We start from the raw sequence: 25570 nt of genomic DNA, 5'->3' as shown, positions 1-25570 counted from the left end.
CCCGCACATGGTAACTGGAGAAAAACTTCATTTTTTATAAACTTATTTTTTTAATTTTAAAAAGCTGCATAGTTTTATGCATTTGGTCTACTTTGTGATTTGAAAATAAATATAAGTTTTATATTCCAATAAACAAGAAAGAATGTGTTTTATACAAGGGCATTATTTAATCAAATGCTCACTTCTATAATCTATAAATAGATTTAGATATTTTGCTCCCCTAAATTATCTAGCTCCGAGGATTGAGCAAAAACTAAAGTTGTGTTGAATTGCCCTTAATCTTAATCAAATTTAGAAAGCCTTATTTTATACGTTTACTTTAAAAATAACATTTATTTAACTTGTTGATTACACATTAAAAATTATTACTCAAATTAACATCAAAAAATAAATAATACCATAATTCTTTATACATTATTAAATTCCATCTAATGGGAGAAAATACAATTTAAAACAAATACATAAATATATTCATAAACAGTTCTTAAAATAAATAAAAATTTATTTAATGTACATGATGATCTCATTTTGAGACATGAAATATTATACATAAATTAAAAAAATGTTTTAGGAATATATTTCAATTAGACATCTCTGGTTCATTTGAAGATGAACTAAGTGTGTCATTGCTATATTTTTTCGATAGCCTATTCTTTTGTACTACTGTTATGGCTGTTAAGCTTGAAGCTGTTGCCAAGTGATCATTTGTGGGCTTTCCACGGCATCCATAAGTTTCTAAAAACGCGTCACGAAACTTTTTCCCTCGAAGCATGTATACCAAAAAGTTTGCCGCCGAGTTAAAACATGTTAAAACGTTAGATAGACTGTAAAAAAGAGTTTAATGAGAATTAATTTTGTGTATGGCATTGATTAAACATATATATAGGACACTCGATTACATTTATATATGGTGGGTAACTTTTTTAGGGCTCTTTTTCTTTTCCTTATATTTGAATAGTATACAAAAATTGACATCAAAATGTAACAATATTTTTATTTCTTTATAGCTTACAAACTGTTAATTCCATGACTATTTGCCTAAAACAATCTCTATAAAATAACGTTCAGCAAAAATAAATAATCACGAAAAATATTTCATAAACTTTATTGTGATTAATGAATCATTTTTTTTTAATAATTTTATTATTTTTGTACATTTCTGTAAATTATTAAGATACATATGTATATATAATTATCCCAACATTTTATGCAATATTAATTAATCATAACAATCCGTTATTCAAAAATAAGGGAAGAGAGTGAAAATAAAAAAGATGAGGGGGAAAAACCCCTGGAGGACACAGAGTGGATCTCCACCCAGTTCTCCTTGTTATTCCTTTTTCTGCCCTTTCACTATTGCAAATCCATAGTCTCGGTTGTCAAAAACACAAATAATTCAAATACACTTCTTCACTAGCTCTTCTATACCCGGCTGACCCGGAAGAATCATCACCATATATTATCTTGAGCACCCTCGAAATTATTACCTTGATGTTAAATCAGTCTTTGGCTCTTGGATTGATGACCACGAGACAATCGGACGTTATTGGCTTAATCCTGTTGTGTTATATTACTTGTATTCTTTACATGAATCTTAAATCGGCAAAGCAGAATATATTTTTCGAGTTTTCTTATTATTTCTTAAGGAGGAAAGTCTTTCTTCCGCAGTTCCTCTTGGTTTATTCACAAATAGGAACGACGTTGCCATCCGGTACTGAAACCAATTTTCCTTCAGTTTCATCAAGAGGTTTATTATAATGACTTTGGAACTATTTATCATGTCTTCTTTGGCTAAGAGTTCAAGCCTTTAATAGCGTTTTCTCAAAAAAATATTTAGAGAAGATACTCTTGAAGTCTTCATCAAAGTTAGATATACAACTTTGGAACTTAAGGCTTCTAAACGCTATTTAGCTCATCATGTATCATTTGTACTTCTAAAACAAAGATACTATATCAAGTGGAAAGTTTTAGGAAGCATATTTTGATTCCACAGAATGACCCTTTTAAGTACCCATTTTTTTTTACCCATTAAAAATCATTAATGTTTCATTGGTTTGCTGATTTCTTACGTTTTCTCAAATTGATTTTTGTTAGGATAATATTAATAGTTTAAGAAGCTGTGCTGGGCGATGTAATGCCCTATAGTTTAATATATATTAAGATAATCTTTTATTTTTTGTGAAATTAAAGTTAGTAATACCGTATTAATAAAATCCAGTAATTTCGTGATTTGACGATTGGTTCAACACTATTTTCAGAATTGGATCAATTTTTCTAACAAAGGTCTTATTTAGTTTATACGGCAAGCCCGATATTCCCGGGGATATATAGATATTTTTACATAAGATGGCTCTTTTTTTTCATCTAATTTCCTAGACAAAAAATATTTTTTTCTTCCACTGTAACATTTTGACATATATACAGACTTGAGTAGAACGCTGTTATTTCGTTTAATATTTTATCAGAACCAATTGACAGTATGTCATTATATAGTTGTTCAATTTTGTATGAATTGATTCCATTATTTAAAGGTGAAATCTGGACTCAGATATTGGGTAATTAATAGTTTAACTGTTTTTTAATACTAATGGGTTGACACGTAGGATTTGTCAGGAAGATGATAATTATTCTTTTTCTAGGAACCAACGTTTGAGCCTTAATATAGTTTCTGTAATAATATTATTTATTTATTTTTTATATTATCGTTACCTTATTTTAAATGAGTATTGTAAATTACCAACAAAATTACAGTCAAATGTGACTAAATAAGCATTTAGAAGAAAATGTAATTTTTGGGTAAGGAGTGGAGGTTTGACAGGCAATATAATTTTTTTTTTCTAGGATGCTTAAAATATACCTTTGCATTCAAAAATGAAGGCTTAATATGAATCTTTAACACCTTTCTAGTAATATATAAATGTTGTCCAGAGATAATAAATAAGAATAAATATATTAATGATTTAATGAAGATTGGAATGGTGACGTAGGAGAGTGCAGAGGCTCAGTAGCTATAACTTTTGAATAAAGGAAAGAAAAAAAACTGTTCTATTAATATTCTTGTAGCTTCAGGATTTTTTTAAATATTGACCTATATATAGCTGCGTCTGGTGTTTTGTTGAAAAATTCACCGGCAGTCATGACGTAATTCTAATCTTATTCCTAAAAAGTAGACATCAATGATAATAAAATGTTCTTTTGGGATCAGAGGCCATAAGCTGAGGATGTCATAACTATGCCATAGGACTACTTTTGAAGGACATGACTGCACAGAAATAGTGTTTGATGCAAGGAATGCAAGGATTGATGTGATCTATAAGGCATGTATCCACTAAAATTACAATATTCAGCAACCCTCTCAATTTCAAATAATTGAAAAATATCAGTTCTATCTATGAAGAGGCAATGTAGTTTCCTTTATATTATAGAACTGACCATTTCATGGTTGGGAGTTGGTTTTATTACACAGCGAAAAGGGAAGGACTTCGGCGAACTTGTGGGTAAATTTCCCTTGTCCAGTTTTTATCCTATAGGTAGGGCCTATTTATAACCATTTGACCCATTTTTGATGGGTCAAATGGGGAAACAACTTTCTCATTGTTCCCAAGGATAGTGGTTTTGGATATCAACAAATTAGAATGATTATTCGATTTTCCAATACTGTAAGTGGGTTGGGTAACCTTGTTTATTGTTTCATCTTCCGGCAAAGCCTTTTCTACATTTAATTAATGCCCAAAAAGGGGATCAAAATTCAATTCTTCCTCCTCTTAATGTGTCATCTCATCTTTCTTATCCCCTACATGTTCTCAGATCCTAAAATTACTATCAAAATCGGTACAAGATATCCTGTGTAGTGTCAATGCAGCTTGTCCTTGTATGGGTGAGTTTTAAACCACTATAGCACTAAATTTGCTGCATCACTGATGAAAATTTTACCTTAAGGCACCCTACTGGTACAGGGAGCGGGGATCAAATTGTCGCCAAAATATTTTTCTCCAAAAAACAACACAAGATATACATTTTTTAACTTTTTTATTGAAAATCAAAACTATGACGAGCATATAGGTATAGAGTATCCATTCATTCGATATAATCATCGTTGGCATCAATACCCGCCTCAATACGGCCTCTGAACCGGCTGCAGGCTCTTCTGACCATCTCATTGTCCATGTTTCCGAATATCTCCTTGATGGAGTCCATCAGGCTGGCCTTGGTGCTCTGGGGATGTCTGTTGGTATGTCTCTCGACATAGCCCCAGACAAAATAGTCCAAAGGATTAAGGTCGGGAGAGTTAGGAGGCCACAAATCCTTGGTTACGACGTCATAACAGTTCTCGGTTAACCACTGCAAGGAGATTTTGGACACATGGCACGGTGCTGAGTCCTGTTGCCACACCCAGGGCCTGTCTCCGGCCCCCCTTAGCCTTCATGGACCTGGTAGGGTCATCCTCAACCATCTTCTTCACTTGTCGACAAAGTCGGTGTCACTGACCTACCTGTCGGCCCCCTCCTCCTTGGGTGTCCTCTTTATGGTGGCATCAACATCCCAGGTGTCCTCTAGCTTCTTACAGATACACTGAACAGTCCGTAAATTCACTCCTAAGGTTGAAGCAATCGTTGAATTGGAGATTTCACCTCCATTGTGAACCAATGCCATGGCTACAGCGGACCTCGAAAGCTCCTTGTTTCACTTATGGCTCTTTATCTCCTCATATGATGACGGCATGATGCTAACTGAACTACGTATCGTCAGCTGACGAGAATAGCTTTCCTATTTGGTAACCGGTGTTTTATTTGATAATGTTGTCTTCAAGTTATCAAGGTTTAAATTATGCAACAATTTGATCCCTGCTCCCTGTATAATCACTAAAAGTGCTTTCCTAGTTTTTATTTTAAACTGAGCTTTCTTGATTTCAATCATTTATTTATGTCCATTCAGCTATAATTACAATTTGAATTGAATAATAATTAATATTAATTAAAAATTAAAATTTTTATTGATTTGACGTATATAGAAAATATTGTTTATCTATAAAAAGCTATATTTTGCAAAAAAATGAAAGTTATTAATCGTGTTTAATTATTTATGTGAGTTCTACTAAAAGTCATGCTTCACAAATTATTACATATGTCAATAATTTTTTTAGTTTTTATTTTGCTTTTGGACTCATTTGGTATGTTTCTGATTGCTTTTATTTTGCAAAACATCGTATTGACATTCAGGACCTTAATATTTTGGTTATTTAGCATAGATTGTGCTTTTTGAAAATTATTTTTATAACATCTGCATAATTTAATACAATTTTTGTTGCCTGAAAGATCTAAACAAAAGAAAAAAATATAAAATATGTTGTAAAAACATATTTTCATCCAAAAACAAAGTTAAAGTTTTTCTGTAGCTTTTCCACATCCTACAAAAATGCCTTGTAAGTACAAGAGAATGAATTTTTTTTAAAATAAATTTCTCGTTTTTCATCAAAAATTTAAAAAAAATGTCATTATAAATTGAAGACATACAGCTTCATGGTAAAAAATGTGCACCTAAAAAAAATTTATTATTAATAATGGTTTATAAAATTATTGTCGGAATTGTTTTATAAGGCTCTCAAGATATATTAACAACATTTTAATATCTTTTTATGTTTCTAAATGTAAAAGTAATCAGAAATCCCCCAACTTAATTCAAGAGTAAAAAAATTTTGATTCTTGAATAATATTTTTGGCGAAAGTGTTTTGAAAAATTGTTTTTGTACAAACGTTTGCAAACTTTATTCTTCTATTAAAAATTTCCATTATTATATAAATACAAAATAACCTGAAAATTTTTTTATTAGATGGATTTTTGGAAAAAATTACAGTTTCCAATATTTTTAGAGTAGACCACACTGATTTTCAAAACATTACTGTGCTCGTTATCTAGAAATATTGTTTTATAATTATTAATAAAAGTGTATGAACATTGAGTTTGAGGTATGGAAAATTATTTTAGGAACAAGTTTGAGCTACATATTAAAACTTATCAAAAGCTCTAGTTGGGAGTTATTTTACTTTAAAGTCAATGTTTATCAATCGACTTTAAAAAAAAAAAAAAAAAATCTCTTTTATTGATTTTTTTTAGTTCTTATATTATTAGTTCAAATAATCTAAAACTAAGGTGCATGGAGGACAAATTGAATATTTAATCCTCCCTTAGTGAACGCAGATATTACACATCTCTAGACATAAAAATAATTCTTGTTCCTTTAAATCCACATTTTATCTCCAATACTTTTCAATATGCTCCTGATACATTAAATCAGATCATTTTCATTTCTACATTTAGCTTGATTTTTCAATGTTTAGGATTTATTTGTATGTTGAACCATCTATATAATAAATGTTAATGCTTCTATGTGTGTGTATGTCCTTCAATTATGTCCCAACCAATGGATGGATTTTGGTAAATTTTTTTATGTAGGTTCTGTTAATATTTTTTGGTGTCTTCGGCCCATGTGGTCTTTAAATAACATTTTTAGTAATTTGCCTTAACAACCTGATGGCCGGGGTGTATTTTGGATAATAGACGGGTTCATTGATGTTCATGGAAGCGTAGATGGAAAAATTTAACCTACCTCATGGACCAACAGCCCACAATCAGTGGGATGGTGTGTATTCTGGCATATTTGAAGGGGTTCTTGGTGCTTAGAAATTCTATTTGCCTCAAGTCAGTTTAAGCTTGCTAGAGGGGCGGTACTTCACCTGTACAACATGAGATCTTGGGTGTATTTTCGGATATTGGGAGGTTCATTTATGCTCAAGGAAAGGGCAGTGAACAGATTTACCTTATCTAGGAACACGAAGGCTGTGGTGTATTATATCATACTGAAAGAGGTTCTGGGTGCTTAGAAATGAAGTGGCAGTGCAGTTTAAACTGCCTTGAGGCCCAGTACTTCATCTGTACAACCTGAGGTGGGTTGTATTTTGAGATATTAAGAAGTGTCTTTTGTGCTCAGGGAAAGGGCGGAAGAAAAATTTAATTTGCTTCAGATCCGCCAGTTCACATGGACAACTTGTGAGCTGGGGTGTATTAAATCAAATAAAAAGGGTTCCTTGGTGCAAGAAACGCGGCTGCAGTAGAGTTTAAACGGTATTTTGTCCCAGTACTTTACCATTACACCCTGAGAGCTGGAGTGTATCAACAACTTCCTCATCACGTGAAAGAAGAGTGCCTATCAAACCACCTAACCACTCAAACCACCAAAATTATAATAATTATCAACATATTACAGTCTATGTTTTTATTCTTTATATTTAGAAATATATATTTGTTAAATAATACTAATTTTCTAAATTTCCCAAGCAACGTCGGGCAAATTAATAACAAATTAGAAACATGGTTGAAACACAAAGCTCATATTGTTAAGATCATTTTAATATAATGGATTTTTTTCTTATATATTAGGATCATAATAATACTTATGTAAATTACAGTAGTTATTAATGAGTGCAAATTGGATGTCGTAGTTAAAAAAAGGTACAAAATTTATTTCACTTAATTTATTATAATCATTCGACTGTTTTTTATGAAATAAAACACGTTTTATTTTGGTGCGTGTCTTTGACCTAGTTCATTTACCGCATTAGAAAATGAGGTTAAAAATAAAAGATTTATAAATGACATTACTTAAGAAACTTTTGATTTTATAGTAAAAAGTTGAACACCTGCTTGTTTTTATTTTCCAAATCATGACAATCATCTTTATAATTCGAATTTTTGCTTTTATTACCTATTTATTGCAACATTTCATATTCTGTTGACAAAGTCGTGGGTTTAATATTTATTAGAAATAATTTTTCAAGGCCCAAATCTTTAGAGACTTTTAAAATTTTAATACTTGTACTTCTTTAAAATAAGGTATTTTTTGCTCATTATATGTTTTAATCCATCTATAACTCAACTTTAATATTTCTTTCATTTTACAAGTGAAAGGATAGCATTGCTTGGTTGAAATGTTGCTTTGAGGATTAAAAACCAATTAGATGCTTTGAAAGATTAATGAAATTAAATATATTTTAAACAATGGGCTAACCGCATCAAATTAAAATATTTGTAGCATTAACAGAAACTTTGTTGTTTACTACGAGGTGAGAATCAATTTTTTTTAAAGAATTATTTAATAAATAATGATATTGTAATTGTGATCAAAAATGATGAATTTATTAGACTTTAAAAAGAAGACAATTTTTTGTAATTTTTTTGTGTTCGCAAGGTATTTCCTCCGGCACAAAAGAAAAAAAATGCATAAATAATACAAATACTTTTTTAAAAATCTTCAACTGTCTTTTATTTTGTTCATTCAAGTGCAAAAAAACGCTAAATCATGTAACTGTCCTACCAAAAATATTTTATGTACAAAAGCAGAAATTTAGAGATTATAAATGTCAGTTTTATGTTGATCGAGGTAAATACAAATTAAGTGCGTGCCATCTCAAACCAAATGAAAACAAAATTGAAATTTTTGTGAGGAATTATTATAAAATTCTATCTTTATAAATTATTACAAACTCATGAACAAACAATGAAAAAGGCCTCAACAAAAAAATCATTAATCAAGGAAATAACAGTAATAAAAGTTTGAATACACATTTATATATTAAAGAGGAAATAAGGAGAAAGGTGTTTATGATAGAATAAACAAGGTTGGGAATTCCTTAAACTATGAAAGCCTTTTAAAAATCAAAATTTTAAATCTTACCTAACAATAGTATCAATAAACGGAGTGCTATAACATTTCATATTTGATGAGTCATCCTTCTGGCAAAAAAGTTCATAGAGATCCGGAATTATTTTGAGCGACTGACATGATATAAATAGTATTGAAACAAATACGAGAGTAATTGCTAAACTGATTTCTTGTTCTTGTCTTGAGTAGGGTTGTGCTAAAAAAGAGAAGTAAAATTTGAATTTGGAATAATATACGCATTTAAAAAGCATAAAAAATACGAATGGGTTAATTGTTTATGATAAAAAAATTGATGTCAGACCAACTGTTTAGTAAATGTATTACCTGTAGGTGCAGGATTTTGTGAGGCCATTCTTAGAAAATTCCTCGAATTTGGAGATGATTCCACTCTTTTAGATAATAACTGTTTGGGTTTTGGGATCTAAAAAAATGGATAATATTTTAGTACAAATGTATTTATGGTACATGATTAGATATATATGTGGTTTATCATCATATACATAATTTTAAACAATGTTAAAGAAAAAGAAGAAAACTGCATTTATTTTTACTACATATAAAGGGTGGTCATCTTAAATCTGGAACAAGTTTACACCTTAATATCTTGGCAACCCTGAAAGCTATGTTTATGAAAGTGTGCTCATCAGATTCAATGGACAATAGCGCAAAGTAAAAAATACAAAATCTGTTCGATGACCTCCGAATACGAACGCCGTGTGGCTATTATTCCGTGCCTCCTTGACGGACACACGCCCAATGACGCAAATAACTTCATAAATAATTATTTTAAGGAGCTTAAGTGGGTGTTAACAGATCTAGCGTTATGCAATAAATTTAACTTGTTGTAGTTTATACAGATCGGGTAATTCAAATCGAATTTATTCCTTAAATTTATATATATAAGACCTTCATGTTTTGAAATAAGAAAATGTGGTCTCTTAGCCCACCGAATTGGAGCCTTTTTGATTACTATGTTTAGGTATCTTACAGAGATATAATTAATTTTAATAGATCAAAATGAAAATAACATTTTAAAGTTGTTAAACGAAGAAATTAAAATTACAAAAACTTTTTGCACTTGGTACATCTAACAAAAAAATGGTACTTGTACTCAATAAAAATCCAATCATATAAAATAATTAGAATTTAAGTTGAAAATATTCCCAGACATCTTTCAATATAATACAATCTTGTTAAAAGTGGTTGCCTTTTCAAATCTATATAGAAAATGTTTGCATAGAAATACTCATAGACTACACTTTTAGAAAATAAGAATTCATTTTTTTAAATCAACAATATTTAGTCACGTCTACAAAATGTACATGACACTGCAGAGGATACATATGTGGCCCGTCAACACAAATGCAGTTTGAATAATTTCCCATCACAAAATTATTCATATTAATCCTTAAATCAAATATAGGTTGTAAACTTGTGATGGAGGAGATTACCCAAATTGGCGTAATTTAGAAAATTTTGGGGTAATGCGAGTACTACTTCCTAGTGTTAAATAAAATAAACAAAATGTCACTATAGGGGCGTTCACTGAAGTTGGGCTCTAAGGGCTATAACCCCTTCAAAAATAAGAAGTTTCTTCTTTTACTAGAAATATTATGGTCAAGATAAAAAAAAATTGCGAAATTAGAGGTAATAGTTTAATTTTTTATAAATAGCTATGGCTTGTTTGATTTTTTTTCTAAAAAGAGTCAAAAATCAACCCCTACCCCCTCAAAATAATATCCGGCTAGTTTGAGGTGAAATAATTTTGTTATAAGTTCTTTTAGAATTACGCTAAAAAAATTTACCAGACCTCTGTTCAAAACTATTGTACAAAATCTTAGGTATCATAACTCATCCTAAAAATTTGAGAACAGTATCTTTAAATAATTCAAAGATGTCCACAGAAATATGTTTTTTATGTATGGATATATGAAGTAAACGCATGAATTGGAATATTTTCATTTTTTGGTTATTTTCATAATTTTTTTTTTATGTTAACGCTCTTTTTTTATACTTTTTTCCCCCACAATTATAGTTGTTTCAAGTACCCTTAAATTTAATTTATAGGCATTCCCAAAAACGCTAAAAATATATTCCTATCAATTCATAAATTTATTTATTTTCATAAATATACTATATTCAAATACAAAAACAAACAAAAAATGATATGCTATTGTTAATTAGCGCTTGTATCTGCCATTGCTCAGAGTTATTAGAAGTCGAGGAACATACATCATTTGCTTCATTAACTAAGAAAATAACTTCCCTAGAAATAATCAGTGTTACTGTACGTTTTGCCTGAGTACACTAAAACCTAACTACTCAATATTTTAATGCTCTCTTCTCAAGAAAAACGATTACATTTTCCAAGTTGGCAAGAACAATGCTTAGGATTTACATTTCTAAATATACATACTTCCTTTTTTTTCTTTTTTAATATGACACACTAAAATGTATTTACTCAAGCTATTTCCTAAACTAAATCAGGAGTCATTTAGTCATTTTTTATTAAATATATGAGCATTGTTCATCTTTTGCAATATAAGGTGATGAGCTATTAGTTAATAGATCAATAACGTTTTTGAAATAGCTTCTTCGTTGAAAAAAAAGAAGAAAATATATGGGAAAAAAATATATTCTTCAGATAAGTTCAAGTTTTAATTTCAGTCTTATTTCGTAATATAATCATATTATTTGACAGTATTTTTTATTCAAAACCATGCAATAATTTAAAAAATAAGCATTTATCTTATATATATAATATATCTTTCCCAAAAATAAATTAATTCCTTGTATAGTATATATTTTTATATTTTGGTATTTGGTATAAATTGGTAAACCTGTTAGTTATGAAAGTTCTTGGCTTTTAATTTCAAAACGACTTTATAAAGTTCCCCCATGGCCCTTAGTTTATGAATTACATATTGTACACAATTTAAATATGCGATGAGAGCTCGGGTACTTAACAAAGCAAAATACAGGGCTTGACTTTCCTGTGACGATTTTCATGTTGTGAATAGTTCCTTCATGAGTTTTTACCTACAAAACCGACTACATAATAAAGTCAAAAAATTACAAACAAGTTCAAAAACATTATAAAATAAGTTTTTCTTTTCGTATACCTCAATCATAAATATTTTATTTTTTTATTTGAGTTCAATTTGAAGTACTTCCGGAACGCTGGAATTTTGACCGGATGGAGGGTAACAGTTTTTGATGGCACGGAAAAAAAAATTAGGAAGTCATTACCTTCATCTAAACACATTTCATGATCATTTGTAATTTTTTTTAATTTGGTCAACTCTATTCTAACAGCAAACACTCTATTAAAGAGCTTCCGGCAGTCCTTAGAAAGACTATTGAAAAAGAGGCAATTTTTGAATACTTGGAATTGTGTAGTAAATTTATTTATTTCCACTTCTCTAAGCAGGAATTCCTAATTCTTATTAGCCAAGTATCTGTTGGTTTTAACGTTCGTACAAATTTGTTGCACACTTTATCACTCCCCACTATATTTTGGTGAACTCTTCATTTTCAGGTGCCAGGGGCTAGGTTGTTGATGTTTAGTTCCAGCTCTCATCAGGTGAAAAAAGAACTATTCTTGGTTTAATATTAGGTCCGTGTTTTGATGATTCTTATAATATCTACTATAAAATATTCTGTAATATTTTATGAAGATCAATTATGTCAAGTACATGCCATCTGTGGGTCTTTTGAACCAACCTCAATCCATGGTATCCAAAATTGAATTTAAGATATAATGCGTACCAGTTTCATTTACATGAATAGGATCATTTTCTGACCAATTCAACACAACATTTTTTTAAACATTTCATTATTCTAAAGGCTATAAATCTGCTGACGTAATAAATTATAATTTATATATGAGAAATCATTCACAAAAATATTTATGAATCATATTCAACGTTTTGTATAGTAGAGTTGAATAGGAAAGTTTATTTTAATTAACTGAAGCACCTAATACCATTTTTATTTTACCCTCTAAAAATTTCTGCAACTGAAAAAGTAATTACGACCACCAAGTTGATAATACCATCCGAATCTCCTTTCAATGGGGTTATAATTAATTTTTCTGAGTAATATAAACATAATGTGTTTTATATGAAGGTCATAAGTCCTAGGCCAATCTTTTAACTGCGTAAATAGCAGTTTTAAATGTTTTATTCAATATATTGCTGCGTTCACCTTATATTGTTTTCCTTTTTAATAACTATTCTCTGAATAAAATTGGATAATATACAGGTGTGTGCGTCTAAACTGAACACTCCTTTAAATTTTACGTCATGCAAATACTCGTAATTTTATTGAGTTGAAACCGCTTCATACTTCAAAACAAGAGCCTTGACGAGTTATATACAAAACGCCAGCAAAATCTAAACAGAAAAAGTGAAACAACAGTCGATAATATGGAGAGACGTCGAGTCGTAATTTTGTAACTTTCCGCGCAGAGAAAAACTCCCACTGAAACTGCCAAGGCTCTGAACTGCAACTGCACCACCGTTTACAGCGTGGTAGCTAAAGGGACTCCTGAGGCGACCACAAGATCGAAGTCAAGGCCTCGAAGGTCGGACGAAATGGTTCCTACCGTGAAAAAGTCTATCGAGGACATGAGAGACAAGGTCACCGTCAGAGGCCTCTCCAGGGAGTTCAATGTTAGCAGAAGGACCATGGACCTGCTAGTTAAGAAAGATCTTAGCCTTAAGGTCTATAAGAGAATCCATCGTCTAGTCCTCAAGCCTGTATACAAGGAAAAACGCCTCGCAAGGTCGAAGATTCTTCTCAACAAGCTTAAGAAAAAGGCCTTACTCGCCTGATTGTTCACCGCTTGACTTTGCAGTATTGGTCAATTAAAGGGGATGCTGTCGGGAGTTCAATACAAGTCTAAGGACCAGCTGAAGTCTGCCCTTCAAGAATGCCTGAACCAACCTCGACCAGAGCTTTATCGCCAAGTCATGCAGCAAGTTCCGGTCCAGGCTGGAGTTGGTAGTGGAGAACATGGGCGTCCATATTGAATAGACATGTGTCTAAGACTGTCATCTTGCATGTTTAATAAATTAATTCATCGACCACTTTAAAAACTACATAATTATTTGACTATTTTTAAAAATTTCAGATTGTTCAGTTTTAGACGCACACACATGTATTTGTGTTCTTTGATCGTAGATATTGTTTTTTTTTACAGACATCCCTTACTTTTATATGAAATTTTTCGATGTAACTTTGCATTCTCCGTTAACTTTATCATAATAATTTAAACCCTCTATCGTTGATTCATAGATTTTTAAGTGATAAGTTAACTTCTTCTTTTTTCTATAGGATGTGGATGAATTACTTGATTTTTTAATTTATGCGATTATTTGATGCCCATGCTTTTAAAAATATGTTTAATACTGTCTAATTTCCCAGTAAAAGTATATTTATTTACTTCAACTCTCCCTGTAAGGCCATTGGAAATAATTTTAACTAAGTCATCTGTACATTTGCAAGATGCCCAGTATTATCTGGTCTTCGATATTTCTTTCACTTAAATATGGATTTTTTCATTTGAGTGACTACCTTCCCCAATACACGTTGACCTATATTCTCTTTGGAATGCACCAAGAGCAGGAAAAGTCGACCCCAGAAAATAGGGCTGTCTGTTTCGCTCTAGTTAGCACAAAAATATACATTGCTTGGTGGCTCATACTTGGTTGTCCAATAAGTTTACACTTTATCAGGAAAATTTTCATTGCATCTGCAGAAAGATACGCAGCCTTTTCCTTAAGGATCTCCTGTTACGAGGATAGAGAATAGAAATACACTTCAGGCATTCTTTGATTCTTCCCACAATGGTCACGTAAGTTCTAATCAACCCCTAAATGTTTAGTAAGAATATACCTGATGATGAGAACAAGAACATCGAAGACATGGTTGTTGCTTGTATGTGTATTTTAATTTTATCATTTTTATATTTTATGTACTCATATTTTGTATTCGTAGACATTACTATATTTTTATAAAGTCTATAGAAAACATAAATTTTTAATATTGAAGGATATTGCTTTGATCTTAACGGTTAATTTTAAAATATAATGTTTATTAATGATTAATTTTATTGCAATCCCTCTTGATGTATTTTATTATTATATTAATTTTTATATTGTTGTATTATATTTTAGGAAAAACCCAATTTAAAAAAAAATGTCATTTTCAATGGATTGGAAGATGAAATTTTTATTTTATAATATAAATTTTTGAGATATACACGGGGTCAAATACGAATATTTTTCCTCCTCATTATTTTCTAAATGATTTTTTATAAAAGGCGCCTTATTCATAATTTATATTAGTATAATGAGAGTAAGTTACACATCGTCAAACAAATTGAAGAAGTGTTTATGTTCATATACTTTAAATATTATCGTGCGTTATATTTAACATTTTTTAAATAAACACATTGATAAATATGTTATTTAGAAGTTTTGTATCAAAATATTTTCATTAAAGTATCGAATAAAGTGGTTATTAAAGATTTAAAAATACTATCAAAAAATGCTAAAAATTAATAAATTCGGACAATTTTCGAATCAAAATTTTTTAATTGTGGACGATATTCAAAACCTGTTTTTTTAAATTTCATACACGACGAAATAGCAAAAATATAGGAGATAAATATACATAAGAGTGCAAATGCTGTTTGAATATTTATCTCCTGGGTGGATAAAAGTCAAAATACAACCTACCTACTACAGGGTAATCTGTAATTATTTGGCAATCCTTGCACTGAGGAATTGCATAATATTTTATGAGAACGAATAGAGGGAGGAACAAATACTTGGTACATAAATTAGAAGAAGAGAATATATAAAGAAAAAGAAGAATCATCACTTCTCCTTTTTTTTTAATAATAATTAATATAATTTATAAAGGATCACGTCTGTGTTTCCAACTTCGTCTCAGGAAAGAATATAATTGACCCAGTTCTGCGATATGATACCAGGTATTCCATGGATACCTCCATTATCCGATTCACTTTTAAATTTCTACTCGGATTCTAACTCTACCCAAGTATCTATGAAGTCTTTTGGAGTCCAATTTGCTTCAATCCGACTCATGGAACCTCGAGAAATAATCAACTTTGCAAAGATGTACTACAATTCTCGTATCTTGTCTGCTACTATCGTCCACTCTAGAAAGTTAAATCCTCATTTCCAATACGATCCCATATTTAATTAAGACTCTTCCATGTCATAATGTATTATAATTATACCACTGACAATATGTTGGATCAATTCTGAAGAGGAATTGTCTAAACTCCAAATCCTTCATTTACTTGAACAATCAAGAGTTATTATTTATATTCCGATAGATGATGTTGATGTTATAGCCTTTTACATTCTGTAGTTTCATTTATCAATATTAATTATTAATTACATCATTATCTGCATAGACATTTTGCTTTACCGTGTTACAAAATCCAAGTTATCCTCTTTGTTCAGAAAGGCTTCATTCACTAACTTAGAAGATTCATGTTTAATTTATTAATAAGCAAGGAAGCCAATAGACTACCTCGCACCTCGATAACTCTAATGTATTTAATAATACAAAACGAAGTTGAGCTCCTACAGGATTCAGGAACTAATACATTACAATTTGCCACTCCGTTATTGCCAAATTCAGTTTCTCATGGATTGAATGATTGAGGGGAATAGTCGTATTAACCTAGTTAAACTTAATGTCGGTATCGGCACCTCATAGGGGACCCCTAACAATTATTTATGATTGAAAACGAAGTGTTGATAATTTCCCAAGGTGATGAGTAGCAGTGAAGCGACTCTAACTCTGAGACTCCATACGATACTTGAACATTCCTAATACGGAGAGAGATTTAAACGTCAATCAAGCTATTTGTTATTTTAATCAATTAAAAACACTGTCCGATAATATGAATTTGTCAATTATTTGGTTCGTATTTTCAGACAGCGATTATTTCGCAAGTAATATGACAAAAATCCAGCAAAGAAATAAAATACTAATTTCAAAACTCCTATTGAACTTGAACATGGGAATTTTGTTTTTCTAGAACCAAATGGCGAGGAACTATCTTCATATTATCACACACCATAAAATATAGAGGTGTTGAAGTTTAACTACAAATAATTAGATCCTCGAAGTTTAAACTTTTTTTTTCTCAAAAAATATAGAAATATAGAAAATATAATCGATTTGAAATTTTACAGGATGATTTAAAAATGTTTGATAATTATATATCAGCCTCTTTTGATATTTTGGTAGAAGTACTAAAGAATTGTTGCGACATAACCGTTAAGGGTTCGACAATTTGAAACGTCCGACCATGCGTAACTTACCCTATAATCAAACATAAAAAGATATAATATTATTTACTTTTATTCAATCTGATATAATTGAAATATATTTAATGAGCTGGAATAATAATTTTTTAATCACAACTTGTAAAACATCAAAATAAGTGCATACTCCTTCTCTAGAGCGATCCATGGATTTTAAAATATGCATATTTTAGTTATAAAAAATTATGTTTCTTGAGTTAAAATTAATTAATTTTTCTATAAAATAAAGCATTGAGTCATTAACTTTCAAAATATTTTTCAACTGGCCTTATATAATAGACCAAGGCTACTCAACTGCCAGTTCGTTGTTCAAAACTGTACCTTCTGGAATTTTAGTTAGATTTAAGGTTTTGGAAGAATAAAATATTATTAAGATTATGATTGAACGATTGATCATAATTCAAATATTGACTTATTGTTTAGTTACAATGGGTTTTCTAAAACCAAAAAAAAGATTTATTTAAGTTAATAGGCGTGTATCACCACTTTTTAATCAAGCTTTTGGCTAAAACCAGATCAAAGTGGAAAAATGGGGGCTTTCTCCCTTAGCTTAGCTCTTAGCTCCCATGTTCTGATAAATATACTTATCATATATCAGTATCCTTGGTATATTACTTGATTTAGTTTATGCGTGATTATGTACTTTTAAAAATTATTTTCTATTAAGGACAATAATTTTATACAACATTACTTTCAGGTTTATTAATTCCCCTTTAAATATACGGTTTTACACGAGTCTGAATTTCAATTACTCTTTACAATTAGGGTTTGGAAAAACCAAAACACAGCTTTGCTATTTTCTATTATTTTTTTAAGCTATGTAAAAAAATAATTTTGGTTACTATGAAGCAGCGTTTCATAAAGTGGGCAATACGGCCCACCTAAAAGCATTGCTTTTATCTAGGGGTGGTAATGCAAAAAGAGGTGATGGGGGGAGAAAAAAACGGTGATTATATATTATTAAATAAAACAAGCAATTTTAACTACAAAACTAATAAAATGTTACTACAAGGGACCAGCAATGAATATGTTGAATGTCATCTGGTTAATAAGATATAAGTAGGTTAAATCAAGATTGTATTAATGTACTTCATTTTTGGTACATTTATATTTTATCCTATACTCAGTTTACTATTTCTCTAAAATACAAATAGACTACACTGAATAAATATTTATAATTTGGTTAAAAACCATACTAAAACCCAAATGTCGTACCCTAAAACTTGAAACATGTACTTAAAGGACCTCCAATAATTATTACTGGTTATTAACGCATTAAAGTTGATATTTTTTTAGGATTGGATAGAACTCGTTAGTAAAGTTTATATATCTATTATTCAAATGAGAGAGTTATCCTTTTTTTAATATATAAATATCATGGGGCTCCAATATTGGCTGGTCAATTAATAAAACTATCACTAGAATCTGTAGTATTTAAATTTATACATGCAAAATTAAAATTTAAAAAATGAAATTTTATGAAAAAAAATTAATTGATAATATATTAATTTTTATTTGAGACAATCATAGATGCAAAGTAGATTTAGCACAATGTTACATCTGGGACAATCAAATTTTGCAATTTCGTTACACATTTGATATTTGCAACGTCTTAACTAAGAGATAGACCTGATAAAGCGGATACCATTGTTGCTTTCTGTAAACTTTCACTAGCTGTTTCTCTTAAAAATAGATGGGAACTGGGCCTTTGTCTCTATGCTTCATGATGGATTAGTGTGTAATGCATTGTATGACGAATGAATTATGAATAATTTGTTTCATGGTTTTATGGATTCATTGTTTTAGCTTTCATGGATCACATAGGTTTCAACATCAGTAGTAATACTTACCACTTAAATATAGGGGACCACATATAGGATGTGTGTGCTAGAAGTGTATATTGCAGCCAAGGTGGAATCTGCTTGAAAAACATGGGGAAAGCCTGCTATAGAGCATCCAATTAGTAGTTTCATGTACATAAATTATGAACCTATGCATTGCATACAATGGAACTTGTCTTACTCGAATTGCATAATATTAGAAATTAGCCTTGCTGTAGACTAACAATTATTGATAATAAATAATGACTTACTGAAGATTGGGTTTCGTCCATTTGTAATTCCTCCATTTTTTTCGGTCTGTGAAATCGTAGACTATTTGAATTATTGCTCACTTGTTGTTGACGAATAGATTTTCTAAATTTTTTAGACTTTCGAATCTTGGTGACGATTAAAGTATTCAAGATAATGATAACTAAATAGGGAATGAGTTCCATAAATATGACCTTTAACCAAAAAACATAGACCGTCTGATAAATTCGATTCTCTCTGAGACTGGTCGCCACAATCATAGTTTCATTTGTGAATGGAAACACTGCTTGCTTCAACTCGAGGAACTTTGGTATATTGTAAAGGATAGCAAAGGTGAGCGATGCTGGAAGCAAATATTTTTTTGCATAAAAATGATGAAGAGGACGAACGATGGCAAAGTAGCGCTCTAGAGTGACAGACATGGTAAGATATACAGAGCCAGTTCGTGCTATTCCAATTAAACCATTACAAAATGGGCTCATGTAGATGCTTATTGTGGAGAACCTATAACAAAAAATAAGCACTAAATTACCCATTTATATTATATTTTATTTTATTTCAAATGGAAACATATTACAAACATTTTATAAAAAAATGCATCCTAATGGACAATCAATCATTACAGGCAAGTATTAGTATATAAATTTGTATATGTGTAAGGAAAACTCTATATCAAATGTTTTACTAACAATTTAACTAAAATATTTTCAAAACTGTTTTCTACAAATACCAATAGTGCAGCGTTTTTCAAAGTGGAAGCCACGGTATATAGATAAACTAAAAGAGAAACATATCTAAAATATTATTTAATTGTTCATTCTAATTTTATTATTTTAAAAGTCAAACTCGATTTAATAAAACAGCAAATGTTAGTTAGAAATGAAGAACATTTTACTAAAAATTATTTTTGGAGCAGTCTTTTTCGTATTTTAAAGTTAAAATTGTTTTTTCCATTCTACACTGTGTATGTAAATGACCATACACTTTTTAACCAAATACACCAACCTCTTATATCTCTGGACCAGTGAGTTGATCATTATTTTCCATTTAAGTCAAGTATAGTTGGACTTGATCTATAATAACTAAAGTTCCACCACAATGGAAAATTCAGAGGACTGGTCACTCACAACACAGCATATCACATTAAAAAACCTTGGTTAAGTTAAAATTAATATTGATATAAAAAAATAACAACTTTTGTTAAAGTCGATTGAGAAATTTATCAAGGCTATATAATAAAGATAATTCTGTCGGTTTGCCTGGCTCGGAGTTTCTCCACTTCTAATTGAACAGACAAGAAAAAAATACTGACTCCGACAGTTTTTGTTTAGATTACTAACAGTAGAGGCTAAAAAACTTGTCAATATTAATTCATAAAGTGAATGCAAAGATTAAAAGTTTAAGTTTAGTTTTACTCCTTTTGCCGCAAAGGTTAGATTATATGCGATAAGAAAATTAACGGTCCATGTACACATATGACTCAAAATTTCCTTTTGGAGAACACATAAGGAATAAAAGAGAAAAGAAACAGCACCAAAATATTTATAATTCTGTATAATTTACCGTAATAACATATTTCATTTCAAAAATTATAGATTTTCAAAAAATGTGGGATTGAAACTATTCCTTTTGGAGTTTCTATGGCCCCAAAAAATACAAAATGCTTGTTCTACAGGAGCCGAGGGTGGAATTATTATATTTTATGAACATTTATTTGACCCTAGTAAATAGATCTAATGATTAGATAATATTGTACTCCCTGATTCATATACCAATACCGTTTAAAAAGAAAAAAAGGGAATACTTTCAGATTCATTTTATAAAAATGTGACTTTAAATGGCATTTAACAACGAAATAAAAGACTTCCTTGCTCATCAAATCATACTAATTTTATTATTCTTGAAGAAAAAATGATTATGTATTTAATGAGTAGTTAAATGTGTTAGGGTGTTATCTTCTTTAATAATTAATGCAAAATGTAAATCAATTTTCGACACTTAATAACTCCGGACAACGCCGGGCACTACAGCTAGTATTTTATAAGTAAATTGTGTTATTAAATTGCAACTTTTGATTTATAATAACTAATCTATAATGAGCTCATGAAAATCATAAAGAATAAAAAAAGCAAATTGTCAATTGCTATATTATTTTATAGAAGATGAAGATTAAAATAATTATTGATTTGAAATAAATTTAATTTTTTTAAGGACTGAACTTGTTAACAAAGACTTGATACTGTATCCAAAACTTTGAACTCCGGCTTTGCTCCTCATATTTTTTAAACGTCTCAATACTTCCCTCCCCTTATAATATTGTCAAAAGTTTATTTTATATTTGAAATGATAGGGTCGATATCTTATATTTAATATAATTTTTGATGGTTTCGGGAGTTGTCTCAGAAATAAATTAGGTTTACTTATTTTAATGATTTACAACAATAAATTTCCGAAACTTTCCGAAAATAATAGAAATTTGCTGTGGATTTGTCAATACATTTATTTATTGTTTTATGTAAGTGAGGAAGTGTCATCCTTGTTCTGGATCTATTTTGTTTTGTTTATTGCAGAAATTTTTACACCATCGGAAACATTATAGAATGGGGGAATTAGTTTTAATCGTCAGCTATGCCTTAGAAGGGTGAGACTATTATTTTGGGAACTATTGCGGGAATTTTTTGAAAATTTAAGTAATCGGAGAAGGTGAATCTTTGTTGATGTAGATAAAAAAACGTATGTTTACTTTTTTTATCGGATTTTTTAAATTATCCATGAATGACTTAAAATGTGTATATAGTATAGCCAAAATAACACTTTACAGCTAATCCATCTTCAATTGGATAACTGATACGTATCAAGTTCTGAAGGATCTTGTTGTCTATCTGGAACCTTCATTGGAAATTTCTTCAATAATGTCCTAGACAAAAAAGTCTGAATGACTCAATTCCAGTGTAAGGAGGCCATTAACTTATCAAATTCTCAGGATTAAGAAAATTATGTGTTATTTAGCTGTTGTGACAGGATTAAAATATCTTGCTGCCAGATCCAAGGTACGTTTTTAATGATGTTGCAGAAGAATTTAGTGCATAGAACATGAATGTAGACCTTTCGTGTTGACCTCCTTACCCTGCTTGTACATGAAGGGTGTCAAAATGTGACCCTCGCTACAGACAACGCCAAGTACCATAACTTGCTATGGGTACATGGCTACATGGTTTAAGGGAAGTTATAAGGACTTATTGCTAACCATCCATTATTCTTTGAGTTATGCTACTTGGTTTGGCAAAAAAAATTCTCATCTGAGAAGGATCAGAACAAGATTTTCAAGAGAGGCTTTTGATTTAGCTTGATCAAAACCTTTGTTTGGGTTACCCTGTTAAATTGTTTAGAAGCTTTACCTTGAGACATGCATAACTGGGGTAAAGTAATTCTTCATTGATGAAACAATGGACAATTGAACTCTACATTGATGGTGTTAGCAATGGCACTCATCGATTAGACGTGATTTTTCTACATTGTTTTTTTTTATTTCCTCAACAAAAGCATGACTTGTAACAATTTTCCCTGATTCTGAGAAAACATTGTCCGTTGTTCCTCACAAACCTGTTCGACACTTTTTCTGTATTTTTGACGAATTGAGTAGTGTATCCAACCGCTTTAGCTAAAATTGCGATTTCTATTTTAGCATTTAAATTGCACAAAATACACAAAAGTTCACAATGTTTTTGTTTCTGACTATGAGAAGACAGAAGTAGAGTTACATTTGTACTGGACTTGTGTGCTTGTACTAAAACAAATTTGTAGGGACATGGGATGAGGCCCAAAAAAAAATTGAGCATTCAAGATAACTACTCTTAATATTGAACGTTTTAAATTTGGAAGAAACTTAGTCTATTTTATTCCTTATTATCGTATATTGAACCTTTTTGTGTCTAAATTTCCTACTAAAGTGTACTGTTATACTTAAATATAATGTAGTGCCAAAATATATCATAATAGTTCAATAATTGGGAAAAGTTGGTTAATAGATTTTTTTTTTCTTTTTGGATGGAAGATTGTTATATGTAAATAACAAAACAACACCTTCTTATCTGAAGTTTGTAGATGTGATTAGTGTAATTTAAGGCTTTTTATTTTTTGAGGAGCGTTAATAGCAATTTGTTTATATTTCAAAGTTTTTAAATTGATTTTTTTTTCTTATATTCTTATAGTTTTAAAAGATACTAGGTATAAAAAAGGTAATTTATTTATAACTAACCGAATAATAAATTGATTTACTTGATATGCTCATTTGCTTTGACATAATGTTTTATCATAGAAAATGTAATGCTTCGAAAGTTATCATAGAGTTTATGAATTTAATTTATGTTATACCATCTTTTTATAAGTTCAACGTAAATTGTCTATTTATTGGCTTTATGAAAAAGGCAGGTTACCACATCTATTGTGCTTGAACCCATACCCGTATATTTGTAAAAATATTTGATATCAGGAGACGAACTGCTCCCACGAAGACTTCCTTTAATCAAAAACAAGAGTTAATACGTATATACACGTTTTTTTTTTGTACGCGTACAATATATGTGGTAACTTGTTTTCAGAAACCAGAAATAAAATAATTGTATTATTCTTAAAACAATTAACAAAAAAGCTATTTTGTGACTTAGAACCTTAAAATATACTCTTTTAAAATAACGTCAGTCCAAATATTTACATAAAATATTTCAATTAAGCACAATTTGATCTGTAAGGAAATTTTGTCGTCAAAACTAAAAGCATATTTTCTAAAATAACTACATTAATTAAATAAATGTTTGTTAAATAATGTAATTGATAAAGTTAAGGGTATCAATAGATTATGTCTTTGCCTTTTTTTTAAATATTATGGAACAACTGCATTTAATGAAAAAAGATCATTCAATGAATATTTGTATTGTATTTTATAAACTTTTTAATTTACTTAGACCTTTGAACACAGACTTTAGACTTGACTTGGACTTACAGAATAATGACTTTTTCCCACTTGTATGGGATATTATTCAGCTTTCAACAAAAACTCAAAGGTGTGTCTTAAAGTTGACTTAGTTTTCCTGTTGCCTAACTTATTTAGACTCATAATATTTGCCTTTTTGATTCATTATTTATAAAAAAAAATTAACTGGGTAGTATACAAATATGCTTAAGGATTTATTACAAAAAATTTCCAATTTATAGTAGACCATTTTCATAAGAGCATTTTTAGTATTTACTTGCCAAATTTCAGGCTAATCAAAAACAGCTTGACACTTTGAATTTTCACCAGGGGGTTTGGTTATTTTTAGACCTTTTTTAATAATCATACATAAATGTAAAGCTTTGTTTTTGCATTAGATACATTTTGCTTGATTCAAAACGGAGATAAAAACGTAAGCAAATAGAATATTTGATTTTTTCCACTCTCATTTGTCCATTTCAAAAGAACAAACGGAAGTTGAAGCTTTAAAGCAATGCACAAGATTAGATAGCACTTGGCAAAGGTGTAAGAGGATCAAATAGAAGTTGTTGGGTGTAAGGAAAGGTAACAATATCTTAGAAGGGTCGCTTTGGATAAAATAAATATGGAAAGCGCTAGATGGGGACAAAAATTAACTCTGATTTCGACCTATGGGCCCTTCAGGAAATTTTGCTACTCTGGATTAAAGAAAATCATTCGAATTGAGAGTATGTAAGATAGCCACATCCCACTCTTCCAAGACAAGTAAGAGTTTTCCTTTGACAACTTCGAAAAATTATGGGCAAACAAATATTGGCCACTCTCATTTTCAAATCTAAATCCCATCGATTATTATTTTTGGGTTGTAATTGATATATTGATTTATCCTAATATTTCCGTCATCAAGGCTTCCATACAGTATTAAGGGGGGTTAATTATTCAGAAATACATTTCCCAATAATACTCGAACGTTAACTCGAAGGTAAGAGAAATACACCATTCCTGAAGGCTCAAATTTCGAATACCTAATTATCCTTCATTGATATATGTGTCTATTTAATTAGTACCCTTTTCCAATACTTTGATTCAATACACTAATTATATTGACTTGTACATAAAAACGAAAAGAGGAGATTTTCAATGCCTTGACCTGTACATAACGGTTCTTATTCATTTTTGATATATCCTGTGAATATATGTAGTACGAAGATACTGTTAATGTCTTTTATTTGATAAATATTTTATTACCTTTCAGTTAATAAATAATATATATGAAAAAAAAAATATCTAATAAATAATTTGATAGAAAATAATTTCATAATCGTAGGAACCTTTTATATAAAGAAGTGGATTAATATTTAGCCATGATAATCAAAAATGTTAACATTTCCTTTCTTTTCTTAAAAAGTATAAATAT

At 30.1% G+C, this 25570-nt stretch overlaps 1 protein-coding gene across 1 annotated transcript in view; it reads right to left on the bottom strand.

Moving 5' to 3' along the window:
• Positions 1-304: 304 nt before the first annotated feature.
• Positions 305-25570, bottom strand: part of LOC121120963 (FMRFamide receptor) — a 46622-nt gene continuing 21356 nt past the window's right edge. Inside the window, exons 3-6 of the mRNA XM_040715835.2 lie at positions 19184-19685; positions 9044-9140; positions 8732-8915; positions 305-824 (exon numbers count right to left, since the gene is read on the bottom strand). Coding sequence (XP_040571769.2) covers positions 581-824; positions 8732-8915; positions 9044-9140; positions 19184-19685 — 1027 coding nt within the window. The 3' untranslated portion in view covers positions 305-580. The remainder of the gene's footprint in view (positions 825-8731; positions 8916-9043; positions 9141-19183; positions 19686-25570) is intronic.

This window comes from Lepeophtheirus salmonis, chromosome 6, assembly GCF_016086655.4.
Source record: "Lepeophtheirus salmonis chromosome 6, UVic_Lsal_1.4, whole genome shotgun sequence".
NCBI classification, from domain to species: Eukaryota; Metazoa; Arthropoda; class Copepoda; order Siphonostomatoida; family Caligidae; genus Lepeophtheirus; species Lepeophtheirus salmonis.
This window is presented reverse-complemented; position numbering and strand designations above follow the sequence as displayed.